This window comes from Cetorhinus maximus, chromosome 5, assembly GCF_964194155.1.
Source record: "Cetorhinus maximus chromosome 5, sCetMax3.hap1.1, whole genome shotgun sequence".
NCBI lineage: Eukaryota > Metazoa > Chordata > Chondrichthyes > Lamniformes > Cetorhinidae > Cetorhinus > Cetorhinus maximus.
Genome location: NC_135883.1, coordinates 38,419,616 through 38,435,281, shown reverse-complemented (window position 1 = coordinate 38,435,281; position 15,666 = coordinate 38,419,616). Strand labels below are relative to the sequence as shown.

At 42.3% G+C, this 15,666-nt stretch overlaps 1 protein-coding gene across 1 annotated transcript in view; it reads left to right on the top strand.

Annotated features, from left to right (window-relative positions):
• Nucleotides 1-15,666, top strand: part of pgbd5 (piggyBac transposable element derived 5) — a 58,396-nt gene that overhangs the window by 11,495 nt on the left and 31,235 nt on the right. Inside the window, exon 2 of the mRNA XM_078541774.1 lies at nt 530-957. Within this exon, the coding sequence (XP_078397900.1) occupies nt 530-957 (428 nt within the window). The remainder of the gene's footprint in view (nt 1-529; nt 958-15,666) is intronic.

Genomic DNA, 15,666 nt, shown 5'->3' with positions numbered 1-15,666 from the left:
GTCTCCCAGTTCTAGTAATTTAGCTCTAACTCCCAAAATGAAAACTTCCCTTTCGGCTGCATTTCTTGCAAGCATGGCAGACATCACGCCTCCAGTTCTTTAACTAAGTAAGCCCACCTGTTGTTTTATGACCTTGCCTTTGGAGCTGTTAATCTCTTAAATCAACACGGCCACAACCTTTTAAGTGTAATAGACTCCAAGCTTGCTTTAATTGCATTTATCTCATTGTCTACAGTTAAGATTTTAATTCTTAAACCAAAGATTATATACTAAAATTCATGAACAATGAACTAAATATTGGCAACACTTGGCATGACAGCAGTTGTCCTAAAGCTAAGAAGACAGACATGTACTTCCCTGAAGTAAGATGGTCTGTTATAAATAATATTGAGCAAATGTTTTATTGTATGGCAAAATCCATAAATGCCTTATCCCTTTTGTTAATGATTGTACTGATGCATATAGTTGCAGATTTTTAATTATTTCACAGAAAAGTAACCAAAGTACTTTTTGTTTTTCCCTGCCACAGGTCCTGTACATCAGATGCCACTAAATGCAAGTGCAATTGACTTCTTTCAGCTGTTTGTCCCTGATAATGTTATAAGGAACATGGTTGTTCAAACAAACATGTATGCCAAAAAGTACCAAGAAAGATTTGGTTGTGATGAAGGTTGGAGTGATGTCAGTCTTCCAGAGATGAAAACCTTTTTGGGATATATGATCTCCACTAGTGTTCACCATTGTGAATCTGTCCTCAGCATATGGAGCGGTGGGTTTTATAGCAACAAGAGCATTGCACTGATGATGACACAAGCCAGGTTTGAAAAGATCCTGAAGTACTTCCATATTGTAGCATTTCGTTCCAGCCAGACAACGCATGGACTATATAAAATCCAACCTTTTTTGGATTGCCTACAAATGACATTTGATACTGCATTCAAGCCTTCTCAAACCCAGGTATTGGCATCCATATCACTGTAAATTATATAGTTTTGCATGAATAACCCTTTCTGATTGGATTTCCAGAATATTGTATGAGATTAAAGTAAGTAGAATTTATCTGAGGTTTAAACTTGAACTGATCAATGTTGCCTGTCCTGTGAATTGTCTCTCTGCCCCCATTGGAATTGTATGAAAGAATTGCGCCTCTTCCATGGCACTGTATGTTGTAACAGTGCTTTGTGCTATGGAATGTACTTACCATGGGATGAATCCTAGCAACCACCCCACATCCTACTGTTGGTTCGCTTCTGGGATTCAGCAGATGGTGAGTTCTAAATCTGGCTGTAATTGCCAGGGAATGCTGGGTACATTTGCACAAGGAGAGGAATATTGATTGGAGTGGGGGGAGGAGGGCAACCTTGCAGCTCTTGAACATATAGTATTTGACTCTTCAGTACCTTGAGTCGGGGCCCAGAATGATATTCCGCACACATTGTTAATGGGAATATCATACCAAATGAGAAATCTAAAAGAAAATGGGAACATTTTAGACTGTTTACTTTCAATGGCTGGTTATTTGGTAATACTTGATCCATCTGCTCGCGGTTCAATCTTGTGTGAAATAGTGCTGGGCTGGTTAAAAATAGCAGCACTTTGTGATGCCATTATAGTGGCAGTGATTGAATCACGGAGGTAACATTAACTATAGGGATCATCTTGAACTTGACTGCTCCAGCAGTTTTTGCAAAAAATGAGGTAGCACAAAAACTTGATTTGTCTCATCTGTGTTTTTGCTGTTGATTGTGATGGACATATGCCACTGTTCTCTGCTGGTGCCAGATAATTTTTTTTTTCACACTACCTGGAAGGATTGACCTGTAAGCTACCATGAATATAAAAACAGCAATAACTGAGATCTCTCGAATAGTGATGCTGAAATATCCTCCCTTCTTTCCTCAGCTGAAGATTGTCCTTGACAGTCCTGTACTTCTAGAATTGCCTATTCTTTTCCTGTGTCTGTGTTGCTCTGCCTCCCTCATCCTCCAACGCACCAACCAGTGAACTAAGAATGCTATCTGGAAAATCTCAGCAAGTCTGGCAGCATCTGTGGAGAGGAGCACAGTTAATGTTTCGAGTCCGCATGACTCTTCAACAGAACTAAGGAAAAATAGAAAAGGGGTGAAATATAAGCTGGTTTAAGGTGGGGTGGGACAAGAAGAGCTGGATAGAGGGCCAGTGATAGATGGAGATAACCAAAAGATGTCACAGACAAAAGGACAAAGAGGTGTTGAAGGTGGTGATATTATCTAAAGGAATGTGCTAATTAAGGGTAGAAAGCAGGACGAGCAAGGTACAGATAGCCCTAGTCGGGGTGGGGTGGGGTGAAGGAATCAAAAAGGCTAAAAGGTAGAGATAAAACAATGGATGGAAATACATTTAAAAATAATGGAAATAGGTGGGAAAAGAAAAATCTATATAAATTATTGGAAAAAACAAAAAGAAGGGGGAAAATCAGAAAGGGGGTGAGGATGGAGGAGAGAGTTCATGATCTAAAATTGTTGAACTCAATATTCAGTCCGGAAGGCTGTAAAGTGCCTAGTCGGAAGATGAGGTGCTGTTCCTCCAGTTTGCGTTGAGCTTCACTGGAACAATGCAGCAAGCCAAGGATGAACATGTGGGCATGAGAGCAGGGTGGAGTGTTGAAATGGCAAGCGACAGGGAGGTCTGGGTAATGCTTGCGGACAGACCGAAGAAGAGAGGTGAAATATAAGCTGGTTTAAGGGGGGTTGGGACAAGTAGAGCTGGATAGAGGGCCAGTGATAGGTGGAGGTAGCCAAAAGATGTCATAGACAAAAGGACAAAGAGGTGTTGAAGGTGCTGATATTATCTAAGGAATGTGCTAATAGGTGACATTAAGGGTAGAAAGCAGGACGAGCAAGGTACAGATAGCCCTAGTGGGGGTGGGGTGGGAGGAAGGGATCAAAATGGGCTAAAAGGTAGAGATAAAACAATGGATGGAAATACATTTAAAAATAATGGAAATAGATGGGAAAAGAAAAATCTATATAAATTACTGGAAAAAAGAATTATTGCAGTTTCCTCTACATTGGAGAGACCAAACGCAGACTGGGTGACCGCTTTGCAGAACACCTTCGGTCTGTCCGCAAGCATAAGAATGCTATCTGGAAAAACTCAGCAGGTATTTTTGTTTTTGTTTTGGATTTCCAGCATCCGCAGTTTTTTGCTTTTATATAAGAATGCTATCTGACCTGCTCAGTACTTTCAGCCTTTTTCTGATTTAAATTTTTTGCATTTCTGCAGTATCCTGTTCTTTGCTCCCACAAATAAATTTCTTTCTGAACTACCTGTCTCTTTGTCGCACATGTACTTATTTTAGATTGCTTTATGCCTTGTTAGCTGTGTGAAGAGTAGTAACAGCCACTGATTGCAGTGACTATTGATACAAATTTTAAAAATAAATAAAAACCCCCATGTGCTGCTCACTAAATCCATCTAAGATTGAAAAGCACGTTAAATATCCTTCCGTGACACCCTGATCTACTCCTCAGTCACCACCAGCACTTCCTCACCTTCCCATACAAGTGCGAGAAATGAAATACCTACCCTTTTATTTCCTCTTTTCTCGCCACCCAAGGCTCTAGTCATCTTCCCAGGTGCGAGAGCAATTTACGTGTACCCATTTCAATTTGGTAGTCTACATTTACTGCTCATGATGCTGCCGCCTCAACATTGGGGAGACCAAACACCGATTGGGTGACCGTTTTGCAGAATACCTCCATTCAGTCCACAAGTGTGACCCTGAGCTTCTGGTTGGTTGCTATTTTAATTCTCTAACGCACACTCACTCTGACCTCTCTTTCCTCAGCCTTGTATGCTGTTCTGGTGGCGCTCATTATAAGCTCAAGGAACAGCACCTCATCTCTCAGTTAGGCACTTTGCATCCTTCTGGACTTGTTGAGTTCAACAATTTCTGATCATTGGCACTACACCCATTTTTTTTTCAGACAACAGCTGTTAGTAATGCTTCTGCTATTTTTACAATGCCTGGAAATATTGACCTATAAGCTACTATGAATATAAAAACTGGAAAAACTGAGAACTCTCAAAAGTACCAGTGATTATGAAATGTCCTCCCCTATTCCCTCTAGCAAGGATTGCCCTTGACAGTCTTATTTTTATCTCTAGACCCATCTTTTGTTTCTTGCCCCATTACTGTCTCCTTGCACTATCATCCCTTTTGTCATTTTATCTCCCCTGCCTTTGACCCAAACATAAGAACATAACATAAGAAACTGGAATAAGAGTAGACCATTCGGCCCGTCGAGTCTGCTTTGCCATTCAATAAAATGGCTGACCTTCTCGTGTTTCGATTTCCACATTCCCAACTAACCCCGATAACCTTCTATTCCCTTGCTTAACAAGAATCTACCAACCTCTGCCGTAAAAATATTCAATGACCCCGCCTCCGCCACCTTCTGAGGCAGAGAATTCCAAAGCTGCACAACCCTCTGAAAGAAAGAAATTCTCCCCATCTCTATCCTAAAAGGGCGACCCCTAATTTTAAAACAGTGCCCCCCGAGTTCTGGGCTCACCCACAAGAGGAAACATTCTTTCACCATCCATGTTGTCATAGACCTTCCCTTTGATTCTCCTCCTCCTTCCCTATCATGCCCCTGGTTCTTCCCCCCCGCCCCAAACCAATTTTCCCTGCCTCTGTTGTTGCTTAAAAGCTGTTGTATTGCCAACTTTTTCCAGTTTTGATGAAAGGCCATTGACCTGAAATGTTAACTTTGTTTTTCTCTCCACAGATGCTGTCTGATCTGAGTGTTTCCAACATTTTCAGCTCTTATTTCAGATTTCTTGCGTTCATTGTATTTTGCTTTTGCATTGATTGTCAGATTATTTGTTTGTTTCTGCGATTAAGTGGGATATTGCATACTCTGGCTGGTGCCATTCTGCTGGACTAGAAATTTTCAAATATATTTTTGGAAGTAAAGCAGACATCTTTTCTGAAATGTACACTGCCCAGAATACTGGTGGTTCTAAACATGTTGAGTCGCTGTGTTAAAAATATTCTGCAAGTTATCTTTCTCTCCAAGCTCCTTACCCAGCTGAAGGGAAGGAACATTTGTGCTACCTGAATAGTGGAACATTTTCGTTATCAACAAAGTTCATTAAAATTATCATTCGAGGGAAGGGGAAAAAATCTCCGTTCCCCTGGCAGTTGAAAATGCCATTGCATTTTTATGTCCAAGCAGATTCATAAAGCATCCATGATTATAGGTTATTTTTAAAACGTTTTTGAAGAGAAAAGACTTCATTCTGCAAGTACAATCAATAGGAAACCCATTATTGGCAGGGGCTGTTAGTGAGCCTGCCAAGCCTTAAAATAGACACTGATCAGGTTATTGTCCGGCTTTCTCTTCAATTAAGCAGCTGAATCATTGCTCGGCAGAGAGGGTAGGCAAAAAACTCATTCAGCAAGAGATTCATTAATATATTTGCTAGAACAACTCAGCAAAGAAACCCAGCAGACATTCTCTACTTAGACTCCAAAAGCTTTTACTAAGGCACTGCACAAGAGGCTTCTCTATAAAGTCAAAGCCCCTGGTGTTAGTGGTGATGTATTGTGCTGGATTGAGAACTGTCTGGCAGGACGTAGGCATTAAACAGTTTATAAATGTACTTGAATCTATTTGAAGAGTGGTCACCGTTAGTGGCCCACTAGGATCGCTGTTATGACCATTGCTTTTTACTTTTTTTGAAATGCTATTTTGATATATGATCTGGACATAAGTGTTGGGAGCATTCTCTTCCCAAAGTGAATTTCAGAAAGTTGTCATGGCAAAAATTTTTTCTGATTTCTGATGTACTCTTTCTAAATCGCTAAACTTAAAATTATCCTTGGATTGGTCAAATGCTTTGTGCTACAAGCATTAAATATAGCACAAATATCTTAAATGAAATAACTTTGGAATGAAAAATTGCAATTGATTTTATTTCTCCATCAAGCTGCCTGAAAGCCCTTTACAATCAAGGGATTACTTCTGTTATACAGGGAAAAACCAAGAGACAGTTTGAACAAGGCAAGGTCTCACAAACAAGATTAATGGTCAATGTTTCATGATTTGGTTAAAATATTTTACAGAGCACAATGGAAAACCTCTGAAAATAGGGACAGTTTAGGCCGCAGTAGCCATTCTTGTAACTTTTATGAGAGATTAAACGTTTTATTGATGTAATTTTGTTTTCCTTAACCATGATGATGCCCTCGTTGTGATACTGTAGATGAATGTGTGGCTTTTTTTCAAGCCACCATGGCAAGATCAGCTTTAAGACCAGCTTTAATTACAACTGCCTAGGCATACCTCATTTGTGATGTAAAGAAATTGGCGTTCTAATACTCTTGTCCTATTTGGACCAAGGATCTGGCTGTAGTGAGCATCAAAGATCTTGTATTAAATCATTTGAAGCCTCCATTTTACAAAGCGAGATGCTCTGCTTTTATAATCGTGTGCTGAGTGGAATTTTTAAATAATGGCACCTGTACTTCTGTATTCTGGAATGTATCATGAGACTGGGCTTAAGTGGTGCTGAAAAGAGAGACATGCTGTTAAAGCTTTTCATCCTGCACTCATCAGGACAGACCCAAGAATGCCAAATTTCAAGGGAGCAACAATTTATGCTGCATGAGAAAAAGGATGCTGATTGGTTGGCATGTTGGCTCTGAAGCAGAGTCATATGGACTCAAAATGTTAACTCTGTTTCTCTCTGCACAGATGCTGCCAGACCTGCTGAGTTTTTCCAGCATTTCTTGTTTTTCTTTTATCTCTGATTGGTCGAGACTTTGCCATGGCGAATGCACCAGGACAGCTATTGTCCCCCATGCTTTTGTTTATTCAAGAAAGGTGCAATATCTTGACTTTTGCCTGCAGAGGACAGGTCCTGATTAGTACAAGACGAAAAGCTTCAACAGCATGTCTTTTTTTTCCAGCAATACTCAAGCTCTGTACTACCAACGGCTATTAGACTTGGTTTAGTTCATAATTTTATTACTGTTTTAAAATTAGGGGTGGCCCTTTTAGGACAAAGATGAGAATTTTTATTCTGAGGGTTGTGGGACTTTGGAACTCTGTCTCAGGTGGTGGTGGAAGCGAGGTCATTTGAATATTTTTAAGGCAGAGGTAGATAGATTCTTATTAGGCAAGGGAATCAAAGGATATCAGGGTTAGATGGAATTTGGAAATCGAAACACAAGAAGATCAGCCATGATTTTATTGAATGGCGGAGCAGGCTAGAGGGGCCGAATGGTCTGCTCCTGTTCCTATTTCTTTTGTTCTTGTCTATCAACGCAGGATTTTGTTTAAATATCACTATGTTCCATTCACAGTGGGACACTAAAAAGCTAAGGGAGCTAAGTAATAGTATAAAAGCAAAATACTGTGGATGCTAGAAATCTGAAATAAACACACAAAATGCTGGAAAAACACAGCAGGTCTGGCAGCATCTGTGGAGCGAGAAACAGTTAACGTTTTGAGTCCATAAGACTCTTCTTCAGAGCTAAAGAGCAGTAGAAATATGGATTGTATACTGTTTGAGAGGGGGTGGGGCAGGTGGAATGAGATAGAAGGTGAAGTATAGGTGACAGCTAAGCAGAGATTGATAAAGTTGTCATGGACACAAGACAAAGAGAGTGTTAATGGTAGTGGCATAAAAGTAAGATAGCAGAAGGTGTTAATAGCAGAAGAAGGGTCAGCAATCTGTGAAAATAAGACATAAAAACAAGTGACAGATGGCCTTGTGGGGGGAGGGGTGTTGAGGAAAAGGATAAAAAATGAACAAATCATTAAATATAAAAAAATTGGATTAGAAAAGGAGTCAAGAAGGAGGAGAGAGTTCATGGTCTGAAGTTGTTGAACTCAATGTTAAGTCCAGAAGGCTGTAAGGTGTCTAATCGGAAGTTCAGGTACTGTTCCTCCAGTTTGCATTGGGCTTCACTGGAACATTGCAGCAGGCCAAGGACAGACATGTGGGCATGAGAGCAGGATGGTACACTGAAATGGCAAGCAACAGGAAGGTCTGGGTCATGTTCTGAAAAGTGGGCACCCAGTCTGCGTTTAGTCTCCCCAGTGTAGAGGAGACTGCATTAGGAGCAGCGGATGCAGTAGACCAAATTAAAGGAGGTACAAGTGAAGCGCTGCTTCACCTGAAAGAAGTGCTTGGGGCATTGGGTGGTGAGGAGGTAAAGGGGAAGGTCCTGCATCTTCTGCAATTGCTTGGGAAGGGGATGAGGATTTCGGGTTGATGGAGGAATGGACCAGGGTGTCACGGAGGGATTGTACCTACAGAATGCTGACGGCGGGGAGGAGGGGGGGGGTGGGGGGAGGAGGAGGAGAAGAGGTGGGGGGAGAGATGTTTGATGTTGGCATCATGCTGGAGTTGGCAGAAATTGCAGATGATGATCCTTTGAATACGGAGGCTGGTGGGATGAAAAGTGACCCTATCATGGCTTTGGGAGTGAGGGGAAGGGATGAGGGCAGAGGTGCGGGAGATGTGTTGGACACGAGGCCCTGTCAAGCACAGTGGCTGGGAAACCTCGGTTAAGGGAAAAAGAAGACATGTCAAAAGCACTGTTTGGAAGACAGCATCATCGGAACAGATGCAACGGAGGTGGAGGAACTGAGAGAATGGGATGGAGTCCTTACAGGAAGCAGGGTGTGAGGAGCTGTAGTCGAGGTAGCTGTGGGAGTTGGTGGGCTTGTAATGAATATTGGTGGACAGTCTATCACCAGAAATGGAGACAGAGGTCAGGGAAGGAAAGTATCGGAGATGGACCATGTGAAGGTGAGAGAGGGGTGGAAACTGGAAGCAAAATCAATACATTTTTCCAGATCCAGACGAGAGCATGAAGCCGCACCGATGTACCATCGATGTACCGAAAGAAGAGTTGTGGGAGGGGGCCTGAGTAGGACTGGAACAAGGAATGTTCCAAATACCCCACAAAAGGACAGGCATAACTGGGGCCCATGCAGGTACCCATAGCCACACCTTTTATTTGGAGGGAGTGAGACAAGTCAAAGGAGAAATCGTTCAGTGAGAGAACAAGTTCAGCTAGGCAGAGGAAAGTGGTGGTGGACGGGGATTGTTCGGGTCCCCGCTCATGGAAGAAGCGGAGAGCCCTCAGACCACCCTGGTGGGGGATTGAGGTGCGGAGGGATTGGACGTCCATGGTGAAGAGAAGGCAAATAGGGCCAGGAAACTGGAAATTGTTGATATGACGTAGGGCATCAGAGGAATCACAAATCTAGGTGGGAAGAGACTTTTTTTCATTCATTCACAGGATGTGGGATTCACTGGCTGGACCAGCATTTATTGCGCATCCCTAGTTGCCCTTGAGAAAATGGTGGTGAGCTGTCTTCTTGAACAGCTGCAGTCCATGTTGTATAGGTATACCCACAGTGCTGTTAGGAAGGGGTTCCAGGATTTTGACCCAGCGGCAGTGAAGGAACAGCGATATATTTCCAAGTCAGGATGGCAAGTGACTTGGAGGGGAACTTCCAGGTGGTGGTGTTCCCATCTATCTGCTGCCCTTGTCCTTCTAGATGGTAGCGGTCATGGGTTTGGAAGGTGCTGCCTAAGGAGCCTTGGTGAATTCCTGCAGTGCACTTTGTAGATGGTGCACACTGCTGCCACTGTGCGTCAGTGGTGGAGGGAGTGAATGTTTGTGGATGGGGTGCCAATCAAGCAGGCTGCTTTGTCCTGGACAGCGTCAAGCTTCTTGAATGTTGTGGGAGCTGCACTCATCCAGGCAAGTGGGGAGTGTTCCATCACACTCCTGACTTGTGCCTTGTAGATGGTGGACAGGCTTTGGGGAGTCAGGCGGTGAGTTACTCGCTGCAGGATTCCTAGCCTCTGTCTTGTTCTTGTAGCCACAGTATTTATATGGCTAGTCCAGTTCAGTTTTCTGGTCAATGGTAATCCCCAGGATGTTGATAGTGGGGGATTCAGTGATGGCAATGCCATTGAACATCAAGGGGTAATGGTTAGATTCTTCTTGGGAGAGGGCAGTCACTCTCACCTCACCTCGGGAGTTCAGCTCTTTTGTCCATGTTTGAACCAAGGCTGTAATGAGGCCAGGAGCTGAGCAGCCCTGGCGGAACCCAAACTGGGCGTCAGTGAGCCGGTTATTGCTAAGCAAGTGCAGCTTGATAGCACTGTTGATAACCCCTTCCATTACTTTATTGATGATTGAGAGTAGACTGATGGGGTGGTAATTGGCTGGGTTGGATTTGTGCTGCCTTTTGTGTACTGGACATACCTGGGCAATTTTCCACATAGCTGGGTAGATGCCAGTGTTGTAGCCTCAATTTGAGGTCACAAACCTAACACTATAATGTATCACTATTATATATACTGACAGAATTTCCGTTTGTCTGTTTCACCCTGTTCACCTTCATTGCTTTCCATTTCCCTCCTGGTGTTTGACAAGGTGTTTACCAAAACTCGCTTTCATAGCCATATTTCCTTCCTCAGTGATTGGCTCCGTCTCTGATTTACCCCACGTGGATTCCAACTGAAGTTCCATCCCTTATGTTTTGAATCCACCCAGGATTACAGGTATCTCCGGGACCCAATGTTCCTCGGACTGCGTATCTCGCTATATCCTGAGATCCACTCTCAGTGACCTGTGTCATCATATGTACACACTCAACCTCTTTCTCCAGCAGCACTGACTCATCCTATCTCAAAGCTGTCCTTATCCCCATTTTCATTTTATTCTTCGTCTCATCCGACGCCTTAACAAGAAACTTTTCCTCTTCCTTTCAGGTGTTAAAGAACGCAAACTCCAATAACTTATTGACACCAATGCCCATCCAGGACCCTCCACCCTTTCCTGCCCCTCTGATCCCATCCCTTCTTCTAATCCCAGCCCTTGCCGTGTATTCACCACACCCTCTGACCTTCCCCTCTCTGATGCTGAATGTTCTGTACTCAGCAAAGGATTCAGTTTCATCCGCTTATGCCCTCACTTCAATGAATCTCAGGCTTGGCACGATGCTGAACATTTTTTCCTATCGTCTTTGTCTCCATGCTCACTTCTTTGGACAGGAGTCATTCCCCCGTTCAACGGATCCTTTCACCCGCCTCCAGTGTTCTCCCTCTGGTTGGACCTCTCCCTCTGGCCTCTTACTTGCTCTTGATCTTTTCATTGAGAATTGTCGGTGTGACATTGGCCATCTTAATTTCTCTGCTCCTCTCACCCACTCCAACCTGTCTCCTTCTGAACTTGCTGTACTCTGTTCCCTCAGGTCAAACCCTGACTTTATCAAACCTGCTGACAAGGGTGGTGTTGTTGTCTGGCATACCAGAGGCTGAGCTCTGACTCTCAGACACTTCTTCCTACCTTCCCCTGGACCATGACCCCCACCACCGAAAATCAAGCCACTGTTTCCAGGACTGCCACTGACTCCATCTCATCTCTGGAGATCTTCCCTCCACAGCTTCCAACCTCAGTATCTCAAGCCCACACAGCCCGCTTTTACCTGCTTCCCAAAATCCACAAACAGGACTGTACTGGTAGACCCATCGTATCAGCCTGTTCTTGCCCCATGGAACTCATTTCTTCCTATCTTCACTATGTTCTCTCTCCCCTTGTCCAGTCAGTCTACAACCTTCAGCCAGAAGTGTCGAGTGGTGATCCATCACAGATGCCAGACTTCAGCCAATTCAATTTGCTCCAAGTGATATCAAGAAACGGCTGAGCACACTGGATAGTACAAAGGCTAAGGGCCCTGACAATATTTCGGCAATAGTAGTGAAGACTTGTGCTCCAGAACTTGCCGCGCCCCTAGCCAAGCTGTTCCCTCCCTGTCAAACACGAGGAGGGAAAATGGAAAGCAATGAAGGTAAACAGGGTGAAACAGACAAATGGAAATTCTATCGGTATATATAATAGTGCTAGGTTTGTTTGGCATGGGTAGACCTATCCTGGCCTAACACATCTGCTTTCTGACTGGGCAGACATAATTCCTTGAGGTGGTCTCCCTTAATGCTGAGAACTGCTGTTTTAAATTATTTAGTGAGTTTTGATTATTTTTGACAGCCAGATTATGGATTGAAGAGAAGTAATTACAACACAGCTTCCTTCAAATTACAAGTGCACTACAACCAAATTGAGGCAATGATAATTAATGTCGTTGGTTTTGAGGTCACCCGCAAATTATGCAAATACAATGAGAATCCCTCACAAACTCCCAGTGATTATATGCAAGCACTTTAATCTTGTACCAGATTAGATTCACATCTCTGTCAAATGTTAAGATTCCCAGGACCCTGGATTTTTTACAGAAGGAAGCAAACCCAGCATGAGCTCTGTATTTGGCACTGAAATGGGCCCAACAGCTATCTGAAGGCTATACTTTCCTGCCACCCATTTTTCCTTGTACCGTGATGTGCATTAAAGAATTGACAGCTTTTGCTTGTCACAACAGATGCTTAGTCCATCACTGAATTCAGATATTGACCATTGGGCGATCATGGATTGTCTTCCAATCTCATTCACTTTTCCTCACATTTTTCCATCTTTATGAGAGCAAGTCTCCATGGTGGAGAAAAAGCAACTGCTGCACAACCTATCTTCTTACAAAGGCTGGAGATAGTCATCAATTACTATGAGCAGGAGAATCGTGATGTGGCCTATGAGACATCCTCGGAAGTTGTCAAGGCAGTGTCATGGGAATGTGTTCTAAGCTATGCTTGAGTCAAAAACAGAAGGATGAGAGATTGTTCATGCAGGACTTTGTTTCACCAACTGAAGATGAGGCACAAAAACCTCTTAGTTGGAGAAATGCTTGATTAAGAAAAAATAAATGTTGCCTTAACATCAGTAACAAAACAAAGAATTCATGCTGTTTTGATCAAGGCAGTGAAGCAGGAAGATTGCTAGCTGGACAGTAGAAACAGCTTCAGTGATTAGGAGTGGGATAAAGAGTTGCAGTAGACTCTAAAATTAACTGGAGATTTAATGAACTCGGCACTGCCTTGGATCATTTTTTTTTTTGCATGTCTTAAGATTTCAAAGATTGTTCAATTCATTTCAAATCAATAGGAGTGTGCCAGGGATCTAGCTGAGATGGAAGGGATAAAGGGAGTGGTGTGTAGGGGAAGGTCATGGCTTGGATGGGTGCACCTTCATCTTGCCCAAATTAAGGTCAATATTACTAAGACCTGGATATAGGATCCCCAGTGCTAGAGTGCATTTGACTTCTTTCTTCACTGTTGGTACAGAAAGGAGAGACCCCAGTCGCCCCAGTCTTCTCACTGTTCAATTTTGACTGGAAACTAAGCACAGTTACTCATATGCAATCGGTCCTTCTGCATATTGCATGTAGTGAGCACGTAGGACTTGTAAAAGATCCTCGGAGTGCTGAGAAAATGCAGTAAGGCTCTTTGCACAATAAGTGCACCGTTAAGACCCTTTCATTTGTTACTAAGAAGGGACTTGATGTCTTGAATTCTGTACACTGGGGAAATTCACCATCGGTTTCATTAAGTTGTAAGTGGCTATAAATGGCTCCTTTGGCTGTAGTTATATCTAATACCATCATCTCCACTTTCTATTGGCATGGGAGGATGTCAGCTTTCCTCATTTTCATTTCTAGCAGCCTTAGCCCTATTTGTAGTTTCTATAGGGCAAACCTATGTTTGCAAGGCAGATGGTTAAAGGATAAAGAATTCAAAATTCGTGTGTGCATGTTACGAAAGTATAATTTTCATAATATTTTTCTGGTTTGTTGTAAAGTAGGTTTATGGGTGTGAGTATAGTTGGTTCTGTCTGTGTGATTTAATTACATTTAGAGTCAGGTAGACTGCAAGCTTGGAATTATCAAAAGAAGCTAGTTGTAGAAATGTGTTTGAAATGCTAATGAATAAATATGGATGTTGGCTTAGTGTGTAAGTTGTGAAGGGAATTTGCATTTTTAGATAAGTAGTGGGATTGTTTGGATTTCAAAGGGATGTTAGTCTGTTTACGACTAGCCAGATAAGCAAGGCTAATGAATGTTTATTTTTCCCAAAGGTTACTGACAATATTGGCAACATGAAAGTTTTGATTCCAGAGATGCAGGGCTTGTCTTATGAGGCGAGATTGAGCAGTTTAGGCCTATACTCACTAGAGTTTAGAAGGATGAGAGGAGATCTAATTGAGGTATGTAAGATGCTAAAGGGGATAGACAAAGTAGACGTGGAATGAATGTTTCCCCTTGTGGGGCATTCTAGAATGAGAGGCCATAATTTTAGGCTAAGGGGTGGTATATTTAAATCAGAGATGAGGAGGAATTACTTTTCTCAAAGGGTCGTGAATCTGTGGAATTCACTACCTCAGAGTGCAGTGGATGCCGGGACCCTAAATAAATTTAAGGAGGAGATAGACAGATTTTTAATTGGTAATGGGTTGAAAGGTTATGGGGAGAGGGCGGGAAATTGGAGTCGGGGCCAAAATGAGATCAGCCATGATCGTAATGAATGGCGGGGCAGGCTCGAGGGGCTGAATTGCCTACTTCTGCTCCTAGTTCTTATGTTCTTATGTTATGTTCTTATATTATGGGAAATATACCGTTCCAAAGACACATGGAACAATAGAATTTACATATCAAAGAGAGAAAAACATATATAAAGGAAAACGAAAGGCTATGTGAGAAGAGGACCATGTAAGATCTAACAGGAGTGTGTGAAACAGCCTTGAAGAAGCCTCCAGCCATTTGTGCATAAGTCTGTTATGTCCAATAACTGAAATTGGAGAAAGCCATTTGCAATTCCACTGTGAAGCGGGTACTGTGTAAACTTGCTGGCTTTTTTTAAATCTGAAATGTATTTTGGACTGTTGTCTTAAAGGGGGTGTGTAACTTGGAATCAGGTTAATTAGGAATTTTAGGATTTGTTGTAGTATTAAGTAATTGTAGTCTTATGTATGTGCTTGAAATCTTTTATTTTGTTAATAAATATTTTCCTTTAATTTTTTAAATCTCTAAAGGTCTTTGTGGGCTCATTACTTCTGAATTCAGTGCGCACATTTTCTCGTAATAAATATAAATTGCAAAACAGTTGTGATAGTGCGACCAAGTTTCCCTTGTGGATATGGTCCGCCTGGCACACATCATCTGCCACATCATAACAGTGCACCATTGATACATTATTGTTAAAGAGCCAGTTGTCGTCCTCACTTGGATAAATCAGGATTATAACATTATTAAGTTAACAAGGGCAAGTCGAAAACCCTGCCATAAAGTTGTGATGTGACTTTGTGTCATCTTGAATGGAATCGTTTGTCACAAACCTCATTGATTATTAAAGGACCAATTTTCCAAGTTGTTGGCTGCTCTTCAGAAAACCCTTGAGGGATGGAAGGTTTTCCCCTTTTCCCCTTCCCCTCCCCTTCCTGACACAAGGAGAGGGAGATTACTAACTTACTTTTTGTAACATTTAGTTGTACCTTGAAATTGCTTTTAAATTAAAAAATATGGCCAACTTCATAAATGAGCAGGATGTTTTTCTTGGGTAAAAGGTGCCTCACCAGTATGGATGATATATCAGCCTTAAGAACATGGCAAAGCTCAAGAATCTGAAAAGCCTATGTTATTTTTCTTTCTGGTCCAAATAACTAATTTGTCATTTGCCTACACCCACACAAAGTACAGAGGCACA